Below are 26376 nucleotides of genomic sequence, written 5' to 3' on the forward strand. Positions count from 1 at the left end.
CTTCTAGACTGGTTCCTCCTAAGAGGACAGGGACTAACTGGATTTTGTCACACCACATGCCTGGTGTCTGCTGGGGGCTCATAACATTTTTATGACATCAATAAATGAAATGTGCAATTGGGGGGGGAATTTAGAATAAGCCCTGGGCTCAGATCCACGCCCCACACGGCTGCCAGCCCCTGTGCTGACAGCTACCCACTTCAGAACAGCTTCCTCACCTACACCTTGGGGGCAGAAAGGCTATAACTCACAGACTTGCTGGGACTGTTTTCAGGCCTGAGGCCCACCAGAGCCCTGACACCAGGCCCAGAGCTGCATGTGGCCCGGCTGAGTGAACATCTGAACAAAGCACACAGCACTCACTGACAAAGTGCTTTCCTTACACACAAGACTCAAGTTTCATTCATGCTGTGAACAGGAAGCCCTGCAAGGGTGTGGGAGTCAAGCCACCTGGTTCAAGGTCTTACCCCACTATCAGCGGGCCGCATGCTAGCTGAATGCTGGACTGAACCCTCCCGAACCTGGATGCCCTGCCAGTGGAATGGGGAAACAGCTGCCCCAGACTGCTGTGCACTGGCTGAGCTGTCATACAGAGAGTGCTCAGTATGGGGGCCGGCAGGTGGCAGGGATCAGTACCAACTGCTGACAGTGGCCAGAGAGCACCCCAGCCCCACTCCTGCTCAACAGATGGGGCACCAGTAGTTCAGAAAGAGTGAGAATCAGCCAAAGTCACATGGAGTACAGTGGCCACACTCCTCTCTGCACCAGGCTCTCCAGCCCCTTCCCCATCTCTTCGTCTCTGTTAGCCTCCTATTCTCATATGCACACAAAGTTTGGTTCAAGGCAAAACTTAGAACTGCAGAAAATATAAAGAGTCCAAATAAAAAGTCTTTTTAATATAAAGCTGATGAAAGATACAAATGGAAAGTAATCAAAACCTCATTAGGGCAAATAAGCAACCCGCCTGCAACACACGAAAACTAATGGCACGGAGTCTCTCAGGCAGCTGCCATCACGGGAGTGCACATTCCAGGGCAGAAACCCTACAAAATGCCACTCGGGATGCTCGCCCAGGCCCCCAGACCGTGGCCCCCAGGGCTGTGGTTCACAGCTCTGACTCAATATTAGAATCACCGGGAGAGTTTCCAAACCTCATGCCCTGGCTGCCTCTGGACAGGGTCGGGGCTGGGCCAACCATGTTCGCTGACGCTCTCAAGGTGCTTCTGGCCACTGCATCAGGCCAGGTCAGCAGCCCCTGGCTGCTTAGCCGGCTCACAGCATTCCCACTCAGGGGAAGGATGCCTACGGCAGAAGCGACAAATGAGCAAATTGATGAATGGTGGCTCAGCTTCTGAGTCCTGGATGGGCTCACTAGATGGGATTTTTTAAAACTTCGTCTTGATCAGGGCTGTTAGTCATTCATGCACTAGTACCCCCACCTTCCCACCCAGGGCCTACTATCAGGTCAACACTTTGCTAGGTGCTAGGAATAGAGCAGCAAATGAAGCAAAATCACCGTCCTCAGGGAGTTTCCGTTCTGCAGGGAAACTACACACATGAGGGAGAGGCTGTGATAAGAGGCTGAGGTAAGGGTTGAAGCAGTCAGTAGAGCCAGCAGTCTCCCCCACTGTCACCTGCATGTCAGGACACACACTGGCAGAGGGGCTGGGACAAAGCTCCAGAAGGAGGTCAAGAAACTAACACAAAATCTGGAAGTCAAGACAGCCCTTTACAACCTTTATAAAAAGAGAAAGAAAAAGATGTAGAACAAGCATGAAATATCGATGATTAATGTCAAACCAATACTAGAGCAAAAGTGAGCTGGCCTGTCAGAGCCACATTATGAGAATTTAGCCTAGAACCGGTGGAGGCCAGGGATCTGGAGGCCCAAACAGGGGTCTGAATGCATCCGCAACTCTCTGCCAGCCAAGAAGAGCCCCAGCTCTGCCCACAGGAGAGAAGAGGAACCAGGGCAAAAGCCAAGATCCCAGGTCAGGAGCCACATGTCCTAGATTTGCCAGAGCTTTTCTAATTTCCAATGCTCAATCCTGCTCAACTGAGAGGTAATTTGCTGAGGTTGGGGTTCCATAATTTAATCTTACAAAAAGGGTGATTCACTAACTGTGCATTATGATTTGATTCATGATACAAGGGTGAATTTAAAACCTATGTTAACTTGGCTCAAACTACACAGTCATCTTAAAGTGAACTTTAAAGTAACTGCAAAGTAACTACCCTGAGCATTCCCCACAGTGCTGGCAGGCCCTGGAGAGCTGGGACCCTCTTATATCTCTGTGACCCTACAACCCCCAGTCCTTGCTGCGCTCAGAGCCAAGGACCTAAGAGGCTGGAGATAAGTGAGGCCAGTTACTGTCATTTACCAAAAACCAGGGAGCATGAGAGCTCAGAGCCGGCCAACCAGTGCACTGTCAGGACCATAACAACACACCTCATCTGATGCAGGATCACACAAGTCCTCTGCCTCTGTCCTCACTTCCCGAGTGACCAGTTGCAGCTGAACTGCAGCTAGCCCTTATATCCCACTTGTTGGAGGGCCATTCCATCTGTACAGATCCCAGGGTAGCCACTGCCCCCAAGCTGGGGGGTGGGGGGGGTGGGTGCTGCTTCAGGGCTCCATCACGATCAGAGGGATAGCAGACCCAGGTTACTCCATGAGCACCTGTCTGGTCCAGGCCCTGTGAGAGATGCTGGGGCACAGGCATGACTCAACTCAGCCCCCCACAGGCAGCCATAAATACCTGTCAGCTGAAGGAACTCACAGTCAAGTAAGAAGGCAAGGAGCTATCACTGAAATAGGTCACAGACAGTGCAGACCAATCAAGGATGAAAGCCAACGGAGCTCACATGACAGAAGCAAGTAACCTCTTATGTTCAGAGGCCCTCTGGGCCCCGGCTTCTCAAAGTGTGGTCCACGGACCATTTGCCTCTGCATCTCCTGGGAGCTTGTTAAAAATGCAAGACCTCATCTGCAATGGACTGGATGTGTCCCCCCAAATCTGTATGTTGAAGCCCTAATCCTCAATGTGATGGTCTGGAGGAGAGGCCTTTGGAAGGTGATAAGGTTTAGATGAGGTCATGAGGATGTGGCCCCCATGATGGGACTGGCATCTTTCTAAGGGGATGAAAAGATTGGAGCTCTCTCCCTCCATTATGTGAGGACACAGCAAGAAAGGAGCCCTCTGCAAGCCAGGAGGACAGTCCTCACCAGAACCCGACCAGGCTGGCACCCCGATCTCGGGCTCCCAGCCTCCAGAACTTTGCAAAATAAATGTCCTGTTGTTTAAGCCCCTATGGTACTTTGTTCTAGCAGCCCCAACAGACTAAGACGTCATCCTCACCGCAGATGGCTGACACAGAATCTGCATCCTTACAAGAGCCCCAGGCGCTCGCCAGCACACAGGTAACGTGCAAAGCCATGCTTTATGGATGGCCTTCTCCTGCCCCCTGGCCATACCCATGGAGAAACCATGGCTGAGAGAGACTGTAGTCTGAGGGGTTTGCCTACAATCACCCAGCTGCATGCGCGGTACAAGAAGGCCGTGAGCCCAGGTCTCCTGTAGCTCAGGCCAGCAGCACTGGAAGGTGGGAGGGGCTTCTGGAGAGAGAGACCCCACAGTGACATGAAGGCCAGCCCACAGGTCTCCTGGACTCCAGGCCACACCCATGTTCAAGCACACTGCTGGGAGGAAGAAGTCAGAGATCCCGCTGGTGGTATTACACCAGCTTGAGCCTGCGTGCTCAGCCGACTCACACAGAACGCATACTGCTGACCTGCTGGAAATGAAGTCAAGGCACTTTGTAGTGATGAGAGATGTGCTCCAATATTCAAACCCGAGGCAGAGAGAGATCGGCCAAGAAAAGAAGAGAGGGAAGCCAAACAGCCCATTTGCTCTAATGAATTGGGCTGGCCCCGAAAAGTCCGGAATCCCAACATTCATCATTTGGCTCAGCTTAAGGGTCATAAAATCATATGACTGGAAAGTAGCTTAAAAGTTATCTGTTCCAACTACTCTTCAGACTCCATTCTCTCAGATGGCGGCAAGAGGTTGTCTGGCCCTGCAGTCGAGTTCCAGTGATGGGTTCTATCCCAGCACAGCATGCCCCAGCTCTGTCCTTGGAAACCTACCCCTTGCCTTCAAAATGCTGATTCACAGTGACCCAGTGATTTGAGTTCTGGGACCCAAGCTTAAGGAAATAAACATCAAATATGGAGAGCACTAGATGCAAAGATGTGTGTCTTACAGAACTGGGTGGTCTGTTTGGAGATTATAACGACAGAGAGAAACTTGACTGAAGAACACAGTTCTCTGGAAAAGACATTCTCTGAGCATAAGGTCTCTGTAAGGAGGCCTCTAATACAGTGAGCACAGGGGCACCCACCTTCTTAGCCAGATTGGTAGGCTGAGTCTCGACAATCAATAGAGTGACAGATGTCACAGCCAGACCTAGCCACAGCAGGGCCCAGCCAGGTTCTGCAGCCCATGTGGTCTGTTGTAACTACTCAGCTCTGCCACTGTAGTGTGAAAGCAGCTCCAGATGATACACGAATGAGTGCATGTGGCTGTGTTCCAATAAAACTTTACAAAAGCAAACAGAAGCCAGATCTAGCCCTGGACTGTAGTTTGCTGACCCTGATCTCCACCTTCACACCTATTTAAGTGGCAAAAAGAAAAAAAAGAGAAAGAAAAAAGGAAGTATCCTCAATGTCCAACCTAGGGAAATGGTTTAATAAGTTAAACCGTTGGAAAACGACTCATTCGATCCATATTTATCAAGTGCTGGTTTATGTCAGATCCTGCTCTGAGCACCAGGGATAAGGCAAGAAGCAAGTCAGCTAAGCACTCTACATCAAAGGGATGGACTGAAAATTCTTCAAGAGTTTGTGATAACAAGGAAAACCCTTACATTATAGTGCTATGTGAAAAGCAAAATATAAAATCATGTATAAAAATAAGACCAAACAATGTTTAAAAAAAGACACACACATTTAAACACACACACACACACACACACACACACACACACACACAGGAAAAGAACAAAAAAAGAAAAATACTACAATGTTACTAATGTCTACCTTTGGCTGGCTCCACTACCCCTTCTCTCTACTTCCCCTCTGTCTTTGAATTTTTCATGTGATCACATATTACTTTTACAATAAAACAGTCCCTCCTGTCGTATTTAAAAGGGGAAGCTGGTTTTGATTTTAATCTGAAGTCTGTGTGCCTCCTGCCTCCACCTGCAGTTTTCACCACTGTCTCTGAGGGTAGTCCAAAAAAGCCAAGCTGCTCAGCCCCAGATGTTCAACCACAGAGGAGAGGGCTGGAGAGTTCAGCACCCGGGACAGCGTCATGCACCCTGGCAACCCACCAGGCTCAAAAATGAGCCACCCCAGGTGGGAGCCAGAAGGCCAGGAAGCCTGTGCCTTTCCTCTCTGGTCCTCTGGCTGCGCCCACTTGAGACACTCAGGCAACACCTGTCAGAGGAAACATAACTGAAGCGGGAGACAGAACTGTCTCTGAGTGCTGATGCAAATGGAACTAGCCCTGTGACCCAGACGGGGAGGAGTAGCAGTCGGATTGTTGGTAAAAAGGAAGTAAAAACAAACACTGCACAGATCCCTTTACCCACATTATTAGCTTGGGAGAGACTCGCAAACATGCCAATACCAGTCACAGCAACATCTGCTTCTAATTGCTTCTCCCCCAGCATTTTCAGAGCTTGTCAGATGGCGTCGGCCCTAGGAGAAAATCCAATATTTTTAACAAACTCTTAAATCAGATGGTGTCCTTGGTGAGTAATCTCTTACGTGTTTGGTCTTTGAGGCTAAAAACAGTAAGCACACCTTTAAGGGATGTGGCCATCAGCAGGGGCTGGGTAATAGAAGGTCCCTCTTCAAGCAGCATGACTAAGAGTTTCCAACACACGCAGCCCAAATATAAGTGTTCCAGTGTTGTTGTTGTTTTTTTTTTAATTCCACTGTGTCCACTTCTTTATGGGTAACTTTTCTCTTTTCCAAATATTTTTGTAAAAAGAAGTTTATGAAAGAAAAATATGAGATTTTTTAAAGAGTACACCTGTGTTTTAATTTTCCCACAAGATACCTATAGACAAAACTTTTCTTTTAAAGAATTTTCTTTTAAAGACACTGTTTCTGTTCTTAGGGTCTCAAAACACCAGCAGCCCCTTCCAACACTTGGAAAGCGCCTTCCTGCAGTGGCTAACTGAACCTTCAAATCTGGGAAGTCCAAGGTGGGGCAGGAGGCAGACGTGGAGAGGAAGCCTTCAAGGAAGAACTTTTGGTCCTGCAGCAGGCTGGAAGCCTTCAGGGTGGGACCTCAGAACATCCTGAATCCCAAATGCAGGAGGATACTCTGACAGTCTGTACCTTCTTCTTTCAAAGTTAAGCTTAACATGGGCTTTATTATCAACTACCCTGGCTGGGTGCCTCCTTTAGATCAGGGCAGTGCTTCTCAGATCTTGAAAATAAGTCATCCTAAAGTCATGGAGCACCCCTAGAGGCAGCCTGGACATGGCTCTTCCTCATTACTCCTCCATGAACCTATCATCCTCAAGCCCTGGCTTCTCACTGCTCACCCAAACCAAGACTCACAATGACTGAGTGCCTCTCTGCCCAGGGCCAGTCCCCTTGCCTGGAGCCCACACCCTGCCAGGTCAAGTTGGTCACTGGTCCCCATATACACTTCATACTCCTACCTTCTGTACGTACGCATTCTGCATGGCTGTCTTCCTCCTTTATTCCCTCACTCAGTCAACCAAGGCTTGCCAAGTACCTACTATTTGCCAAGCACGATTCTAGGAGCTAGAAGTCAACAGCAAACAAAACAGACAAAAATCCCTCCTCTGGCAGAGCTTATATTCAAGTGAAGGCAGACAGGCAAATAAATAAACATGTAAAATCCACATATGCCAGGTGATGATAAATGATAGGGAGAACAGTGAGGTAGCAAAGGGAACTAATGAATGCCAGGGGGTGACCATCAAGGTGGTCAGAGAAGTCAGAGAATGCCTTATTGGAGAGGTGGCATTTGAACAGAACCCTGCAGGAGAGAGGGAGGGAGCCTCTACAGAGAAAATGGGAAAAGAGCATTCCAGGTGGTAGGTGCAGCAGGTGCAAAGGCCCTGAGGCAGGAATGTGCTGATGTGTTTTAGGAAAGGCAAGGACACTGGTGGTAAGAAGGGCATGAGGGAAGATCATGTGGGCCTTGTGGGCCACTATAGGGACACTGGCCTTTATTGGGAGCGAAATCAGAGCCTAGAAGGTTCTGACCAGGGGAGAGGCACATCTGACTTGTGTTGTGACAGATCACTCTGGCTGCTGTGTTGAGAAAAACTGTAAGGAGCAGGGAAAGAGAGATACCACACTGGAAACTACTGCAATTATTCCAGCGAGAGTCAATGGCAGCTTCAACCAGAGTTAGCACAGGATTTGCTCATGGTTTGGATGTGGGGGTGAGAGCAAGAGCAGAGACAGGGATGATTCTGATGGTTCTGGCCTGAACACCTAGACAGGTGGAGCTGCCATTTATTACGCGGGTGAAGGTAAAAAGAGCAGCGCCTTGGTGAAGGGGGAGTGGGGGTTGGCTGGGGTGGAAACCACTTCTCTGTGGGACTGTTCATGACCAGCCTTTTAGCTCCAGAAGGAACGTAGTCTCTAAGAAGCCTTCCTCACACCAAGCTGAGAGGGCTCACCCCCTGAATGCTGGCCGCCCTTCCCTCACTCCCCTGCAAATCTCTTTCTCCCTCACACACATGCACACATACACACATGCGTGCACGTGAACGCACACACACGTACACGCACGCATGCACACATACACATACAGTGCCTCTCCATGCCAGTTATCTGCATCCACACATTATTCCCTTGAGTAACCCAAAAGCCGATTCATTCTATACCATCTGGAAACATTTGCATACAGTAGATGCTCAGTAAATATGTTCAGTAACAGGCTACATAGAATCACACCTCTGATGTTTCAATATTCTAACAACTCAAGAATGTTCTTTAAAAACAACTGCACATTACCCTGAGCACTGATGAAACATGAATGGTAATTATCCCATCTCCAGGGTCCTGCACCTAGATGCTGGCCCACCCCCAGGCATTCACAGCGCCGCGGCAAGCTCCCCTATGGAGAGGCCACAGGAGGAAGATAGGCATCACCTTGCCGGTCCTTATATCCCAAGCTTTGACTTCAGGGTGGAAGCCTCCACACACAAAAAGGCTGTGGTCTTTTGGATGAAATTTCAAGGTAGTGATCCTGAAGTCACTCTGACCACTGAAGAGCTGGGTTCCTGCAACACCAAACAGAGAAGAATGAGTTAAAAAATACTCGGGTCACAAAATATATACCTTAAAACTCAGATGCCATCTGGTGCAGAGCTATAGGCAGACGCAGCCCATCTGGGCCTGAGGGAGCCATGAGACTTCCTGGAAGCACAACAGGGGCAGCAGCACCTTCTGCCTCACGATCTAGCCAGCCCCCCCTCCCTCCGCCTTGATTAGCTGAACTCCCCTAGAGCTAAGCTAATGGCCGGACCCATGAATACCGCCACCTTTCCTGTGTTCCGTAAATACTGCGATTCAACTCATCTAAACCACACAATGCCCTACACCTGCTCCACAACTGGAAAAAGCCAAGGCTAGGGGAGATTAAGTAACATTACCAGAGCTGCACGATTAGTACAGAGATTATTTACCTAGGAGTCTAAAAACAAAAACGCAGGATGCTCCAAACTGGTCTTTTTAGGATCAGCCATCTTACAATCATGACCTTACAACAACCCATGAATGGCTTGCTACAGGGTGTGGCAGGCAGGGGTGATATGACACTCTGGGCAACAAATGAGAACATGACACCACGGGGGCCTGAGCGCCAGTATGGACAGGTGGTGTGGCCAACTGGGGGTCTCAGAATTCAAGACAGTCCTATCTGTCATGAAACTGCTGTCAGGCACTCGTGCACGTGCAAATGTGTGTGTGTACATATACACATACAGTGTGGAAAATGTCTGTTTTGTCATTGGGATCTTTTAGAGGTAAGCTATATAAATAGGTTGAACTCAGGGAATGTGGGGAACAGATCTCTGACCCTGAGCTCAGGTCTGTGGGGTTCCAAAGCCAGTCCTCCTTCCTGTATGTGGTACCACCTTATATCCCAGAGCACTGGCTGTAGTTCTCACGTGTTCAATTCAACACCACTGAAAATGCATCCAGAAACCAGACTGGCCTTGGAAGCCATTCTCACCACCGGCAGTCTCAGTGCTGCCTCTGAACATATCCCCAGGGGCCAGGCCATTCCGCACATCCCAGGCATGGTACCTGCTATGCACCACACCCACCAGGAACTTGAAGGTGGCAGCCCTCAGAGATGTCGGCAAGGGCTCCCACAGCCCAAGAAGGACCACCTTGACTGCCCTTGGCTCACAGAAACTCCTCCACTGGAGAGGCAGTGGGCAGTTAGGGACACAAGAAGCCAGCACCCAAGAAGGAGACCAATGTGACACCAAGATCTCAAGCACCACTTCCTCTTCTAGGAACCCAGAAACCATGTTCGCTCATTCATTTCAGAAAGCACTCCCAGCTGTCCTGCTTTGTGTTCAGGACCCCCACACAGTGCTCTACCAGCTCACCAGGTAAGGAAATGAAAGTCATCGACTGGTACTCTCGAGTTACAGCAGGAGCCTTTATAAATCCAATTTGCCTAGATCCGTGGTCTCTGCACTCTTCTGACAGCATGCCCCATCAAGGACAAGCCCTTAAGCACGTATCTCCGAGATGTGTTTGTAAGTTACACAGTGTGCTATCATGCCAATAAATTATGAGCATTAAAACACCAAAAATAAACCATTTTAAAGGATGAGACAAGGACAAAATAACCAGTATTTTCAAGTATATTTTAACATGCCATTTACTAAATGCATCAACAAAGCCCTTTGAAATCATTAAACCAAATGAGTTAACAACATTTTTAGTGAGAGCTACCAAACTGGCTCCACTTCCGCTTTTTTTTCAAATGTAGGGAACTTTCTGTGACTCAGTGATTTGAAAGTAGCCCAGTTACGGCTTCAGTTTACTCATCGAGGCCTGTCAGAGGTAGCAAAGACTTCTCCCAGAGATGCACAGACCTGGACAGAAGACATTCACCACAGGCATCAAGGGAGATGTTGTCTACTCCCATCTGCCACTGATCCAAAGGAGTGTGTGAACATTTTGCTAGGAAAGCTCCATTTCCCCTCAGGTCAAAGAATGGTTCCTGCGACTAATCAGAGGGTAGTACTGCATTCTCACATTTTTAACAAGCAAATTCAAAATCCACTAAAATTTCCATTTAAAGGATTTTAAAGCAGACTAGAAAAACTGCTCCCAAGTTAAGAGTGCAGATATTAGCATTTTTAATAGGTGACACATTCATGTAGTTTTTGGCAACAAAACTTACAGAATGATGGAAACAAAAACATCTGTTTTCAAAATATTCTTCTCATAGTACAAACTTCTTGGAAAGCAGTTACTCTCTTGTTCTTTATTAAAATGTCACCTTTCCCATGATGGATGATTGTGATTTTTTTTCTAACATCTTCCAGGGGCCCACAATTTGCAGTTATTTATCATCAGAGAAAATTTGGGAAACACTTGAGGTTTTGTAAATGAGGATTCTACACTTCTTTAAGCTCAACAAGCCCCTAACTGTTGTTGAAACACGCAGTCCACAAAGATTTTCATGGTCATCCTATGTCACTGCAATGGCGTCAAGAGCTGGCCACCTCGGGTCCTATCATCCTTAATGATGAAGGGACTATAAAACAACACTGTCTAAACGAAGGGGAGCAGTAAGGCAAATATGGGTGTCTGCCTGGTGGAATGTTGAAAAGCTGTTTAAAACTGGAATCACAAACAGTGCTCTTTGGCAAGACAGTACCTGATACCTATTCTCGGAATTATAGAAGAATTAGGTAGGGATTGGTATGGACAGAGACTGGGAAGAGATACACCAACTTGAAGTGAACTGTTCTACGGGTAGTGAGATAACTTCTTAAATTATACTAATATTGTTGTCATAATGCTTTTTTTTTAATAAATAAAGAATTCTTCCAAAAAGGCATTGGAAAAATGAACAGACTTAGTCTGGGACCTATGTGTCTCTCTCATTAGGTCAACAGACAAGCAACTCTCTCTCTAACAAACAAAAACTCCCCTCCCCAGGAATTAACCTAACTGGAAACCTGGTATTCCTTGAGCTTCCTCTTCTATCCTGAAACTCGTTCAGGCCACAGTTCGTGGTCAGAAACCACCCATGATGTGCCCAGTTAATAGATGCCCCCTCCTAGGGAGGATGGGGCAGAGGGCTGCCCACCGCGGTCTCCATACACCCGGGCCAGGACACGGAGCAGCACTTGTGGGGACCTCAGGATGGGCATCAGAATGCAGCTCAGGCCCAGGATGCTTGCTCCAGCCAAGCAGCTAGGGGATCCGTCCACGGGATGAGGGAAGGCATGACCATCATGTCCCCTAGATGGAAAAGGGGCACACAGATGCCACTGTGGCCCCCACACCACTGAGAAGGCCCCAGCAGGCCTGAAATCTGTCCTCCTGACAGAGGCAACTGTGCCCACTGCTGACCTCTTGCTCGTTCAGATTCACTGCCAGTCCTTAAGCCCAAAAGGAAAAACAAATGATCTGCCTAGAGAAAAATGTTCCTTGTTTCTTGGACCATGGCATATAACCATATGCTTATTTCAGAGACGGCAGTGAATTAGCCATATTTTTTCAAAAAGTGCGGTGATAGTCTTGCCAACAATGGGGAAAAGATGGGAGGAAAGCGAAAGCTGAGTTGCTAAAAGATGAGGACTGAGCTTTTTCTGCTAAAAAAAACCCATGTATTTCTGCGTGTTATTCTTCAACCTCCTAAAGAGATTGAGAAGAGAATCTATGTCTCTTAAGTACTAAAATGTTCTTCTTAGAAGACAAGCTTTATGTCTTTCCTCCTAGTTTTGTTTATAAGAACTAGGTCTTTGCTGTATTTGTTTGTTAAGAGGATTCGAAACTAAAAGATTTTAAAGTTTCTAATAAGCTTCCAGATACATAATGGGAAATACGAAGGGAAGGAGGTCGAGCACAATACTGTGGGTCAGAAGTTAGGACCCCAGCCACCATTGTCCAGCACTGTGCTTGGAACAGGAGGTGATGCAGGCTCAGAGCACTGTGCCTGGAACAGGAGGTGATGCAGGCTCAGAGCACTGTGCCTGGAACAGGAGGTGATGCAGGCTCAGAGCACTGTGCCTGGAACAGGAGGTGATGCAGGCTCAGAGCACTGTGCCTGGAACAGGAGGTGATGCAGGCTCAGAGCACTGTGCCTGGAACAGGAGGTGATGCAGGCTCAGAGCACTGTGCCTGGAACAGGAGGTGATGCAGGCTCAGAGGGGCTGAAAGCCACACAGACCCAGGTGCCATCCCAGCCCCAACACTTCCAGGGGAGGGACCTTGGAAAGGTCCCTTGGGCAGGTCCCTCACTGTGGTGTGTCCGGGGCCACACAAGGCTGTCCGGAGGGCGACACACAACATACATACTACATATAACATAAAGTGTTCTGGAGGACATGGCAAAGAGCAAACAACAAAAGGGAGCCTTTGACTGAAAAAAATTAAACCCCAAATTACTGAATTCATCCTTGGTTAAAAGCAAAACCAGGGGGCTCCTGGGTGGCTCAGATGGTTAAGCATCTGCCTTTGGCTCAGGTCATGACCTCAAGTCCTAGGATCGAGCCCCACATCCAGCTCCCAGCTCAGCTGGGAGCCTGCTTCTCCCTCTCCCTCTGCCTCTCCCCCTGTTTGTGCTCTCTCTCTCTCTCAAATGAATAAATAAAATTTAAAAAAAAGAAAGAAAGAAAAGAAAAAAGCTAAAACCAAAGGCTATAAGTTTTTAACAGCAGGAACCTTGAGAGAGGAATGATCTGGAGTTTCTATCTTGAGGCTATGAGAACATGATGCCCTGGGCTAGCCTTTACATTTTGTTGAAGAGACATGGACAAAGGCTGGAAATATTTATCGGAGACTATCTCCAACGTGAACACTAGCCACGGTGAAGGTGAAGGTCCTTTCTCGTCAGATTTGTTCCCACTCTACCTTCTCATACATCGAGTACCTTGTTTATCACGTCCTCTGGCGATGCTACTTTAAGCACAATGGTTAGTTGCTACGTAACCTTTAACTCTGAGACTATCTTTGCTTGTTTACATGTTTGTTATAGAAAGTTCTATTTATTCACTGTATGCTGCTTATAGGAAATTGAGTTTTTAAATATTTAATCCACTAACACTGGCTTTATTGATCTGGTTATAATGAACTCAACCAGTATAAGAACGGTTCAGATCCTCTTGGTTAGGAAAAATCACTTCTTTTCCTCCTTGAATCAATAACGATACAAATAAACTACAAATCGTCATTAGAGCAAAAATATGTTTAAAACAGATTGCAGAAACTTAATTTGTTCTCTTGACACTATTATAACTACCCGTGCTTCCATCACCAATGATGCTAAGATAAGGCAGCTGGTAACACTAGCCAGGGAATTCCTCACAGTTGCCCCTCTTCCTTTCTCAGGTGGAAACCCAGGTGACCACACACGTGGCTGGGGCAACACTGCCTGTCCACCCTAACACCTACCTTGGGGAACCCTATCGTATGCAAGGCTCTGGGTCCCCAAAGGGTCCTCCTCTTCCACTCAGCATGTCTGGCCCCCAGCCTAGCTCCTAGCACACAACAGACATTTGATCCAGGTCAGATGAAAGCCAAGTATGGGTCCCCAAGAAAGAGAGGGGAAGTTCATGCCCTCCTCTGCAGGGAAATGGCACCTGTTACCTCCAGGCTTGTGTGCGGCTTGCACGTGTCATGCCACAACCCTCTGTGGTAGGTGTAATTAGCCCCTTTCACAGCAGGAGAAATGAAAGCTCAGGGAGGAAAAAAAAAAAAAGAAAGAAAGAAAGCTCAGGGAGGTGATGCTTTGTCCAGGGCCACACAAGTCAGCCATGCTGGGAGAGAGGCAAGACCTGTCTAACACCAGAGTCCTGCTCTCTGTGCCCTTCGTCACCTGCCTGCAAGCTATCCATGACCTTTCCTTCTCCTTAGCTCTTTGTTCACATCCACGGACTCACGAACATGTAGGGGAGACGCTGACAAGGGAAAGCTGATGCTGTCGGCTCGTGGTGATTGAGCTTGTGTTCCCAGGCAGGCGACATATGACTCATTTCGCTAAAATCAATATCGTTACACTCATCCTCTGGGAAGTACTTGGCCAGCTGTAAATCTAACCATCCTGACTCAAAGTTAACGAGAAAAGGAGCTTACTAACTTTCAAATCAAACTTTATGAATCAGAAACAGGGGCCATCTCGGCATGCCTGGTGGAGTCCTGGGAAGGGTCTGGGTGAGTGGCAGACAGGCCTGTGTCTGCACGTCCCCCGTGGATGAGTGGGGGTCTCCAGGTCAGCCCAGTGGGCCTCTCCAATCCGCAAAACCAGCAGAATGAAGTGTAGCTGAAGAAGCTGTCCTGAATCAGAAAGAGGCATGGCAGCCGCAGGCCCCAGACCGATGACAGGCCCACAGACAGCGGTTGCCCAGCAGCAGCAGCAAAGAAACAGCAGCCGTGGTGGTGAGCTCTCTTTTATGTCAAGTCCGCCCACTGCTCTCAATTATCTGGACAAGGACTAAATTTTCTAAAAATTTAAAAAAAAAAAAAAAAAGCGAGTTCTCAACTTGCAAACAAGGTGTGTCAAAAGTTTTGCCTCAAGTTGGCTTTCTGGGGCCCCGCAGCCTCCTGTGTTCAGGCTCCGGTCAGGCTCTGGTCAGTCCCCAGAGGCTGCCTGACCTGTAGGGACAGCCACACGGCTGCACAGCTGCCACTGAGCACGCGCAGAGCCGACGTGCCACCCGGGCCGTGATGGTAGCCAGTGAACTAGCACCGTCGAGGAAAACCTGCCTTTTATCCACCCAGAAGGTGACGGCACGGATGTGTACGGACATGTGGCAGGACCTGCAGGCACCTCCCAAAGTGTGAGATACGGGCTGGCAGGGTGTTTCACTGATGTTGAATAACATGGGATTTAATATCCGTAACTAGGGCCGGCTTCTCACCCCAAAGCTGTACGGAAAGAGGGGAGAAAACAAGGCTGAGACTGGAGAGAAAAACTCTTCAGAGTGAAAGAGAAAGGGTGTGCATGGGAATGGGGCGGGGTGCCCAGGGCCGAAGAGGGCACAGCCCTGAGAATAAGCTCGTTTAAAAGTGGGCCAGGAACGGGGCACCAGTGAAGGAATGAGCTTAGAAGAAAGAGGGGTGGTTGAGGACAAGGGAAAAGCAGAGGAGTCAGCGGGGGTGGGGCGGGGGGGCGCCTGCATCAGCGGGAGGGAGTGTGGGCAGCTGCTCTGGGCAAGAAGGCACTGAAAGGGCAGCACCAGGACCAACGTCAGCTCAGACCTCACTGGGCTGCGGAGCCCCTCCGTATCTGGATCCAGTGGCAAAACCCCTGAGCCCAAAGGACTGACGGCACAAAACGTGCCAGTACCACCAGGAGCTGCGTGTGTGCCCGCTGGCTGGGGTCTCATGATGTAGCTAGGTGTCTGCCCTCCTGGCCTCCACAGGCACCTGAAGGATGCCTAACTGAGTCCCTCTGCAGTCATGGTGCTCAAAAGCCGAAGAATGGAGAAGCCCAGGCCTCTCTGCAGGCACCTCCTCCAAGACCTGGTGGGTGGCACCACTTAGCCCAAAAGGAGCCCCATCTGCAGCCTCTTCTCTAAAGCCATGAGCTCCTGGTCCTCTTCGGCAGAGTTAGAATTTGGATGCTTCTCACCCTTCCTATGCCAAGGGTACTCAAATTGTCAGGGCTAACATTTCTCCCACTGCAGCGGCAGCTGTCAACAGCCAGAGAAGCCTCCTTCAGAAGGCCCAGTCAAGATCCACCTCAGTCGCCTTCTTCCTGGAGGCCCTAAGTTACCCTCCACAGGTGACAAGGCAGCTGACCAGGGGAGAGCCAAGCAGGCTCCCTTAAGCAAACAGTTCGTCCATGGCAGGGAAACAGACGTGGCAGCCTCTGCCAGTCACACAGGCCAGAGGTGGATCCCAGCTCTGTCACTGCTGGCTGTGAGGCCTCGAGCAAGTCACTGAATGTTCCCGGCCTCAGTGTCTAGATCAATGAAATGGGGATAAAAACACTGTCTTCACAGGTTAGAGTAGGGACTAAATACATAATAAGCAAGGGGACTAACATCTCTTTATTCATCTCAGCTTGATACAGGCCAAGCAGAGTGCTAGGAACCGGGGCTACATCACCCATGGCCTGGCCCACGGTGCACACTCAGTCAACAGGATATTCTCCTTTCCTGGAGTGCTTCCATGATGGAGGCCCCAATCATGATGACTAGAACACACTTCTTGGAAAACAAGAGAAATGGTCATGTATGGGTCCAGTCCCAGCTGGCTGCTCATTTTCATGCCCCATAACCCCCCACTGAAAGACACAGGGACCCCCAGAGCAGAAGGAGATAACCAGGGGCTGGGGATGGCAAAGCTGAGGGCAGCGGGTATCTGAGTAAAGAAGGCCATGGACTTCTCCAGCACTGGGTGCCTGGAGCTCTGGAGAGAGGGTCAGGCTGGGCTGTGGGAGGTCTGCATGCCCACGCGAAATAAAGGGCAGCTGCCATCCCAATGCCAGGAGGAAGTGGCTAGCGTACCACCAATACTATTTTGTCATGGAGAAGCAAAACATGGAGGAGAAGCTGGGAGAACCCAGGAAGGCCTGTTTTCTTCCCAGCCTGCCCCCCAGACCCACACAGGGGACCAAGGGCCACACTAGGAAGCTGGCTGGGGGATCATCAGACTGGGGGCTTTTGAAGCCGAGCCACCAAAGTCACTCCATATGAAGAAATGGCCCAGCAACTGGGGTTCTCTGGACACTCAGCAGGAACAAGGTCATTCTTTCCCACCATCTGAAGGGTCTCATGGGGCAGTGGTGGAGGAGGGGAAGGGACATCTTTTGCTGAGTACCTACCTTGGGCCATTCTGTAAAGCACCCACAAACATTATCTCGGCTATTCCCCTCAACCACCCCACCACCAGACAGGTCCTGTTACCCCCTTCCACAGATGCGGCAACGGAGGTGAAGGGACTCTCCCCGAGGATACCCAGCTCAGGTAAGTGGAAGAACACACCTGCACCCCATCCATGCTCCTTCTATCCCACTGCGCTGCCTCCAGCATCAGGTACCTGGGACCAGGTGGCATTGCACAGATGTCCGGGACAGGCTGGATGCACATCAAGAGAGCTGACCAGGCCAAAGGAAGGAGGACAGGGTGCCCTCTCCAGCCAGGGCCCTGGGATTCCAGGAGAAGAAAATCTCCTTTGCAGCCAACAAATGCAAAGTACGAGGCCCTGCATACCTCTGAGGCCTTAACAGCCAGGCTGCGGGCAGCTGCCCGAGGGGCTGGAAGCTGCAAGAGACCAGTGCCAGCAGAACTGAACTGAACAACATCTTCGGGGGGATGCTGAGGAGACTGGCCGATGTGATGTGCAGGACAGCTGACTCATAAGCCAGGTGACATTTGGGCCCTGGTGGAGTCGGCCAGGGTTCCCTGAGGCCACCTCAGCCTAATGCACTAGAGACATTTTGTTAGGAAGATTACAGACTGAAGCGGGAGCACCAAAAATAATGAATCTGTGAGAGGATTTTATTTAGGTGTTGATTCATGGTTGTCTTATAAGCCAACAGCCCGTCAGAACTATAAATTAACGAGATAAAATGTTGCTGGCCCTCCATATTTCAGGTTGGGTATTGACATTTTAGAATCCACAGATTTTTAACTGTATTGATTGAAGACACCAGGATAAATGGCCTTGGCGCCAAATTCCCATTAACGACAATGGGCACCGAGTGACTAATTCCCAAAGCACTGCGGTGAGAATGCCCTGCATTGCCTTCTCCTGGCAGGGAGTTCTAATTAGATTGAAATGAAAAAGCCAAATCGCCAAGGGCGGAAAGAGGTAGATCAAGTAAAAAGGAAAATCAGACTCAGTGATGAGAAAGGATGAGATAAGTCAAACCAGGCCGAGAGCCATAGGGGCTGCCCAAGCCCACCGACCTCTGCTAAAGAAAGCACCTAGTACAACCTGGGGTGGGGATGCAGAGCTGAGGTGGGAGACCCGGGGGGAGCCTACTCGCCTACCCTGGCAGCCACTGATGGGTTTCACTGCCCAGCAAGGGCCAGCCTCCACTCACACACTGAGCAGCTGCTCTGAGCCAGCCCCGGCCAGATGACGGAGACACCAAGACTCCCAGGACAGGCCCCATTCTCAAGGAGTGCCCACACCAGTCAGGGGGACAGACACAGAAACCAGCAACCCCCTTGGCAAGGGAGGCCCCATCTAGGGGCTGGGGGGCTTCCCCAAGGGTAAGGTCCAAACCCTGAGACCCTTGTCCCCAAGGGACAAAGAACATCCAACAAGCTTACCACTACAAGCCCCGACCAGATCTTGTACATAGTAGGTACTCAGTAAGTACCTACTGAATGACTGGACTGAGCTCTCAACAGATGAACCAGGTGAGGAGTGCTATTCCCGGGAGATGGGTAGACTGGAAAAGTCCTCCATCTCAGGCAAAGCCCTGAGGACAGGGGCTGTGCCTTCCCTATACCACCCAACACACCACAGCTGGAGGAGCACGCTGGGCCTGGGGCCAGACAAGCTTCTCTCCCTGAAGTTCTGCCACCAACTGGGCAAGGTATGCCTTCTCCCTTCCTCCTGCTCTCCACCCTGCTTCGGGTCATACCCAACCAACTGCAGACACTAGGGAGAACTGCCCAGGGTACAAATCAAGCCATGATTCTCTCCTGCTCCAAACTCAACAATGGCCCCCTACCGCCATCTGCTGTGGCAGTCCCTAACTTGTCAGGCAGGAAGACTCTTTTAACATCTAAAAATTTCAAACCACCCCCCCCCACACACACACACACCCACACACACAATGGCACTGTCTCTTTAACATCTGTTGATTGAGAAGATCCAATAGGACAAAGGGCCACTAGGAATCCATTAATGTTATCAAATGAACTTGTACTTGATTAATCCAACACCCCCCCCCCCAGTATGCATCAATCCTTCACTCCATGGGTGGGCAGTGCAGGTACCCAGGGGTGCTCAGTGACCCTGGAATGGGGAACAGTACCTGGAGAATGCATACCTCATAGGCCAGGAACTGCATGAAGCTCAAGCTCCTGTTCCTGCACCTCCAGACTTGCTGCCCCAGATCCCTGCACCCCACATTTCCACACACACCATTCAGTTCATGTTCCTGTACCAACTCTGTCCTCACTGTCCTGTCTACTGAGAACTCATTTCTCTCCCCCTCAACCGTGCCCCCTTCACCTGGATCCTCTGGGGAGTCCCCCTCATTCCTGCCTCAGGGTAGGTTCTGATTTCTCCCAGAAGTCTTCCTTGATCTTCTAGGCTAGATGTTCTTGCACTTCCTGTATCTTACTCCCTCACTGTAATCTGGGATTCTCTCTGCACTTCTGTCTCCCCCAGCAAACAAGAGCTTCTGGGGTGGATTTTGGGTCTTGTTCACCTCTGTCTCCAGTGCTGAGCATGGCTCACTGGGCACATAGACAACACAGTGAGCCGAGCAGACCTGTGTGTGAAAAGGAGTCTGGTGGTGCCAGCCCTGAAGCGTGAGTAGGGCCTAAACGAGACCCTGTTTGTAAGGCTGTAGGAGAACATTACCTGCTGCAATCATCACCAACTAAGTGGCACCAAACCCCTGAGCCATGGCCCCCTCATCGGCCCTGCGGGGCTCAGGGTATGACCACAAATGGTTGGGGACACACTGTTGAGAAGAAAAACACCATAAAGATGTAGAAAGGGCACAGGATTTGCACTTGCAGGCATGGCTCTAAATCCCCACTTGCCACGCACCACTGGGAGGATCTGAGCAAGCTACTCGCTGCAGTGAGCCTCAGGCTTCTCACCTATAAAACAGGGGAAAGAATCACGAGTGGCAGGCTGTGGTGAGGACTGACATGTTATGTATAAAGCCTGTGGCACAGTACTGGCCACTGACACAGCCATCGGTCTTTTCATCATCCCCACTGAGGGCGCATGGGGCTCAGTCAGAGGAGCTGCAGGACCGCCCCTCAGCAGGCCAGAGGAGATGAGGGTGCTCGGATCGAGACACAACCCCCACAGTTACCCCAATCCATCCACTGCGCTCCTTCTCTGCACCCCCTCCATGCTGCTGGGGAGGAGCTGTGTGGTTGGGCCCAGAACTGTCATCTCCTGCTTGCCACGCCCTGGGAGACTGCTGAGCGGGGGAGGCCTCTCTGAAGACTGAAGGGAACACCCTAGGGAAGGGTGGGAACTCTGTCCAGCAGAAAAGTGACCAGAAGAAGCCCAGGGAGGCAAAGGCAACATGGGTGCTGAGACCAGCCAGCCTGAGTCAGGGGCAGAGGTTTCAAATCAGCTCTGGCCTCACCTGAGAAGCATGGACAGGACCCCACTCGGGGGGCTATGGCTGGATTAGGGGCTGAGAGTGCCTGTTGCACAGGAGCCCCCGGTAATGTCAAGTTCCTTCCGCTGCCTTATCTCTCCTTCTCACCGTGCTTGTCAAGAGCCCCCTTAGGATTTACCCAGCACAAATCCATCTTACCCAAATGCCTTTTCAGTGTAGGCACTAAAGCAGAACTCATTTGCAGACTTTCCTTATGAGCTGGAATCATTCCTTACAGCCTTTCAACGATAATGAATTGACAGGAATTCTAAACTGATTTCAACCAAAGGACACCGTGATAAAGCTAAATCTATTTTGGTACAAATTACATGTCAGAAGTTGATTAAAAAGCCACCTCTTTATCCAGGCCCACAGTTTGGGGCTGAGACAACCTTGCAGCTCTGTCCTCTGTCTCTCAAACCCCCTGTGGAGAATCCTGGTTCTGGGCAAACGCCCTGGAAACCTGCTCACCAAGTGTGAGCCTCTCCTGAGGGCTATCTCCTACTGCCCTGAAACCGTGTGCAGCTTGTGGCTGCTGACCGTCCAGAGAAGCTTCTGGGTGAGGAAGGGGTGCCTCGGGGTAACAATGCCATGAAACACACCTGTTTCAAGGTCTGTTAGGTGTAGGGCGAAGTCGAAGCCACCGCTGAGGATGCGCCGGCCACAGGGAGACCAGCGGGCAGCCCGCACCGCCTCGCTGTGCAGGGAGTAGGTCTGCAAGCAGCGGCCCGAGTCCACGGCATTCCACACCTACAAGGCAAACACAGTGCCAGATGTCAAACACGGGGGCCTGACCTCCAGGGCTCAGCCTGGCCGCTCCACAGGAGGAGAGGGTCTCATAGTGGAACTAGATGCCTGCTATTTTACCAACCAAACAATACTGTTAGACTTTTCCTTGCTGAAGTGTAAAAGCTTGGGGCTGGCGAGGTGAGGGGGAGCTTTTCCCAAAACCTTTCCTGGGGTTAAGGGAACCCCCAAGAAAACAGCATGCCCAAGTTCTGCCACTCAACCACCCAGCCCTTCCCATCCACTTTGCAGCTGCTCACCACCGAACATCCTGTTCTGCTCACCGTCTTGTGGCCCAGTCTTGCCTGCGTCTGACATCTGTCCTCTGAGACGGGGCTTTGTGAGCCCTGGAGTGGACACTGCACCAGGTCAGGCTATCTTCAGGGTCCCGCTTCAAGAGTAAGATCCAAAACAGCCTTGCCACACCTGTGCTTACAGTGGGGTAAAGAGCCAGTCTCTGCCCAAAGGGCCAGCTGTTCTTTTTTCTAGGGAGAAGGTATGCTCCCTCATTCCCACCCTGGCTTTCCATGGTGATGAGGCCTGTGGCAGAAAGCCCCATGTACATTCAATGACTTCTGAAATACATTCTTAAACCCTCAAGTATAAACTGCACATTCTAAGAGCCAGGGCCACTCCACACATGAGAGAGCCCTTCACCACCTCTCCCAGGAACCCCAGGGAAAGGCTGGTTAGCATGGAGCCTGACACGGCTGGCTCTGGGCCTGGCACACATACACACTCAGCAGGGCTAGGCTCCTACCTTCACTGTCACTACAGGAAGCAGGGGATGCTCCCACCCATCATCTGAGGTGGCTTAGAGGATCGAACATGAGAAGCAGGGAGAGCACCAGCAGCCAGAACATGGGCATCGGAGCCAAGTGCCTCCCATGTGATGCTTCTGCTTGCAGGTCATGTGACTTGGCCAAGCAGCTTGGCCTCCCTGGGCCTCAGTCTCCTCCTCCATGAAGTGGGGATAAGAAGAGCCCCATCCCAAGGACTGGTGAGGAATGAGTGGGGCTGGTGGGCGTGTTCCTTGGGGCTTGCCACACACGCAGCTCTTACCAGCAGTGCTCTCTGGCCCTCTCTCAGTTACATCAGAGAACCTAAGCTTCATGTCCTTCATTTCCCTAATAACCCAAAGTGTACCCACACATCCACAGACCCGATCCAGAGACAGACTTCCCTTTCAAGATGGGAAAATTCACCCTGCTGCATCCAGAAGTTCCTCAAAATGCAAAGGATCAGAGCTCTGAAAGTATGTTTCCTGGGCATATGTAAATGTCTGAGCTTAAGAAAACAAGAGGTCAATAGCAGCCATCAAAGAATGCTAATAGAGCTCAGATCCTTTTTTTCTTCTTAGGGGTTAATAGCTGGGGTCTGGAACAGAAAAATGAAGAAAGAGCAGCGTCTACATTTGAAATATGGACAGAGGGGTGCCTGGCTAGCTCAACTGATACAGCACGCAACTCTTAGGATGAGTTCTGGCCCCACACTGGGCGTGGAGCCTACTTAAAAAAAAAAAAAAAGTTAGAAATATGGATAGAAATAATGGAAGAAACAGCCAGAAGCCTTCAAAGTGGAGTGGGATTTTGTGGTAGAACAGAGTGTAGTTTTTTCAAAACTATGTACAAGTATGACTCTTTAATAGAAAAAATAAAGTAAAATTAATGAATTACACCTACAGGGTTAACATGGCTGAACAATAAAAAATATAACATTGATTACATAAGACAAGCTGCATATATGCAGCAAGATACCATCTAAGTTATAAAAACAGGAAACATTGCTTCTATCAAAAAAAAAAAAAGAAGAAGAAGAAGAAAGGAAAGAACAAGTGTTGGGGAGAATGTGGAGAAACTAGAACCTCTGTGCACTGTTGGGGGGAATGTGAAAAGGTGCAGCCTGTGCGGACAACAGTGCAACAGTTTCTTTAAAAATTACGCAACGAGGTGCCTGGGTGGCTCAGTCAGTTAAGCATCTGCCTTCGGCTCAGGTCATGGTCCCAGGGTCCTGGGATCCAGTCCCACGGGGCTCCCCGCTCAGCAGGGAGTCTGTTTCTCCCTCTCCCTCTGCCCCTCCCACCTGCTCATGCGCTCTCTCGCACTCTCTCTCAAATAAATAAAATCTTTTTTAAAAATTATGCATAGAGTCACCACAGGATCCAGCAATTCCACTTGTGTGTATATACCCAAAAAACTGAAAGCAGGGTCTCAGAGATACCTGCACACCAAAGTTCATAGCAGCATTATTCACAGGAGTCAAAAGGCGGAAACAACCCCAACAGATGAACTGATCAACAACACGTGGTCCATCCATATACTATTCAGCCTTGAAAAGGAAGAAGATTCTGACACCTGCCCCAACATGGATGGACCCTGAAGACACTGTGCTGAGTGTCTTCTGACATAAGCCAGACACAGAAGGGCAAATACTGTATCATTCCACTTACACGAGGTTCCTAGAATAGTCAAAATCATAGCTATAGAAAGGAGAATGGGGGGTAGGGGCTGGGGGAGGGGAGACAAAAAGTTCTAGAGATGGCTGGTGATGATGGTTGCACAGCAATGTGAATGTGCTCAATGCCACTGAACTGTGCACTTGAAAATGGTTAAAACAGTAAACCCTGTACTGTATGCATTTTACACAATCTTAAAACCACACATGATGGGGGGCGCCAGGGTGGCTCAGTCGTTAAGTGTCTGCCTTCGGCTCAGGTCATGATCCCAAGGGCCCTGGAATCAAGTCCCACATCGGGCTCCCTGCTCTGCAGGAAGCCGGCTTCTCCCTCTCCCACTGCCCCTGCTTGTGTTCCCTCTCTCATGCTGTCTCTCTCTCTCTGTCAAATAAATAAATAAATAAAATCTTAAAAAAGAAAAAAAAAACACATGATGCAAAATTCTATCATGTTTATTTGTGCATTTGCAGTAAGACTATAACAGTATGTATGAAGATGAGGGTCACTCCAGGGAGTGGCAGGGAGGGATGGGGCTGACAGAAGGGTACTGTGAACACTATGCTGTATTTCTGAGAAAGAAAGAGAGAGAGAGAGACTGACTATGCTCTGAAGCAAATATTCCAAAATGTTTCCATCTATTAAACTATTCATTTTTGGGACCCCTGGGTGGCTCAGTTAAGCATCCAACTCTTGATTTCGGCTCAGGTCATGATCTCAGGGTTGTGAGATCAAGCCCTGCACTGGGCTTCGTGTTGGACATTGAGCCTACTTAAGATTCTCTCTCTCCCTCTGCCCCTCCCCAACTCTGAAAATATAAATAAAAATTTTTTAAAAACTCATTTTTTCATTCATTCAACAAACATTTCCTGAGTACCTGCATTAGCCAGGCATTGTTCAGCAGCAGACAACTAAGACAAAAACCTCTGCCTTCAACGAGACAGATACAAACAAGATAAACAAGCAGAATCTATGTAGCATACAAGGTAATGGTAAAGACTGAGGGCGTAAGTGAGCAGGAAAGGAGCTCTAAGGTCAGGAGAAGGAGTTGAAATGGTGGCCAGGAAGAGCCTCTCAGAGAAGGTGGCTTTGAAGGAAGACCTGAAGGGGTGAGGAAAGGAGCTGTACAGAAATTGGGGAAGAATCCTGCAGGCAGAAACAGGACCCCTTTGGCTGCTGTGCCAGGAGGAGCGTGCGGGGCAAGGGAGACATGGGAAGACAGTGTGGAGCTTCTGCAAGAATCCAGGGGAGAGAGCCGCACGGCTGGAACCAGTTGGAGGCAGTGGAAAAGTGGCCTTGCTTAGAAGGTAGAACCAACAAAATAAGGAGGAGGAGCAGGGGAAGAAAAGAGAAGAGCAGGAGAAAACACCAAGGCCCAAAGCAGCAAACTGGTGAGTCTGAATTCGTGGCCAGGGGGCCTTCTGAATCAGCCACGGAGACGTGTGTAAGGAAATCCATCGATCTGTAAATTGTCTGATAACTCTCCTTTGGAGTGAAAAATGCATACTTGGCCCTCCTGGTTGATATATACACAAGGATAGCGTCAGAATCAATGCAGACCAGTCAGCCACTTCTCAAAGCTACCCAGGGTGAAGGAGAGAAGAATCTCTGCTAATCGCTCTCCCTAATTGAATTTAATGTTCACTGTCAGGTTTTAAAGATTAATTCCCAAACACTGTGGCAGGCTGAAGTGTGTACCTTTTTTCAATTAAGTAATTAGAGATCCCAATCTGCCTCCATGGAATTAAGGAGTTAAGTCTTCTGTCAAATGTTCTAAGATGACTTGATGCATTAACTAGAGAGAGACATCCTCTGTGTCCAACTAGAAGTCAGATTCGGAAAGAACATGACAAGTAAAATGTACATTTGCTTGGTTGTCCCATATTTACTGTGGTTTCCATGTCCTGGTTACTGATACATGGGCCCACCAGGAGTTCCTCACAGTCTCTTAAGACCTACTCCTTTAGCAATGTTCTTCCTGCCTACCTGTCCACCTTGTTTTTGATTACAAAACAAATACAATCTCCTTGTAAAATATTCAAATTATATAGGTATGCAAAAAAAATAATATCCCATAGGAATCAACTACGTGACTGTGGTTTCTCTGATTATATTAGAAGTCTGCTCGGTGAGGGGCCGGGGGGGGGGGGTGGACAGAGAAACACAAAGAAGAGAACGAGAATCATCCATAATTCTACCACTTGGACATAATGGCTATCAAACCTCTGGGTGAACCTTGCCTCCCACTTGGCTCCTCCCTGAGAGCTCCTACCCTGCAGACCTTCCTAGTTCAGCTGCACTTCTCAGCTTCTTCTCCACCCCTTGACAGCCCCTGCTGCCCCAGGGTATCATTCTAGAGACCACTATCAGACTCACTAGCTCAGCAAGCCTGTGCAACCAGGGCCCAAACCTTCACCAAGCCACCTGCCTGCAAAAGCTTTGGGATTCCTTTACAGTGTGTGTGCCAAGGGCTAGAACTGCACTGAATCTGCAGACCAATCTGGGGGGATGTCTTAACAACACTGAGTTTTTCAATGCATGAATAGGATATGTCTCTCCTTTTACTTA

At 49.5% G+C, this 26376-nt stretch overlaps 1 protein-coding gene across 8 annotated transcripts in view; it reads right to left on the reverse strand.

Annotated features, from left to right (window-relative positions):
* WDR25 (WD repeat domain 25) overlaps positions 1 to 26376 on the reverse strand; it is a 140314-nt gene that overhangs the window by 34302 nt on the left and 79636 nt on the right. For all 8 annotated transcript variants that reach the window (XM_088024454.1, XM_088024452.1, XM_088024449.1 and 5 more), the window contains 2 exons: positions 21173 to 21320; positions 8210 to 8340 (listed from right to left, as the gene is read on the reverse strand). In XM_088024454.1, the coding sequence (XP_087880580.1) occupies positions 8210 to 8340; positions 21173 to 21320 (279 nt within the window). The remainder of the gene's footprint in view (positions 1 to 8209; positions 8341 to 21172; positions 21321 to 26376) is intronic.

The sequence above is a fragment of the Eumetopias jubatus genome, unplaced genomic scaffold, assembly GCF_037043125.1.
Source record: "Eumetopias jubatus isolate StellerSeaLion01/CBP00866 unplaced genomic scaffold, mEumJub1_p1.0 scaffold_7, whole genome shotgun sequence".
In the NCBI taxonomy this organism is placed as follows: Eukaryota; Metazoa; Chordata; class Mammalia; order Carnivora; family Otariidae; genus Eumetopias; species Eumetopias jubatus.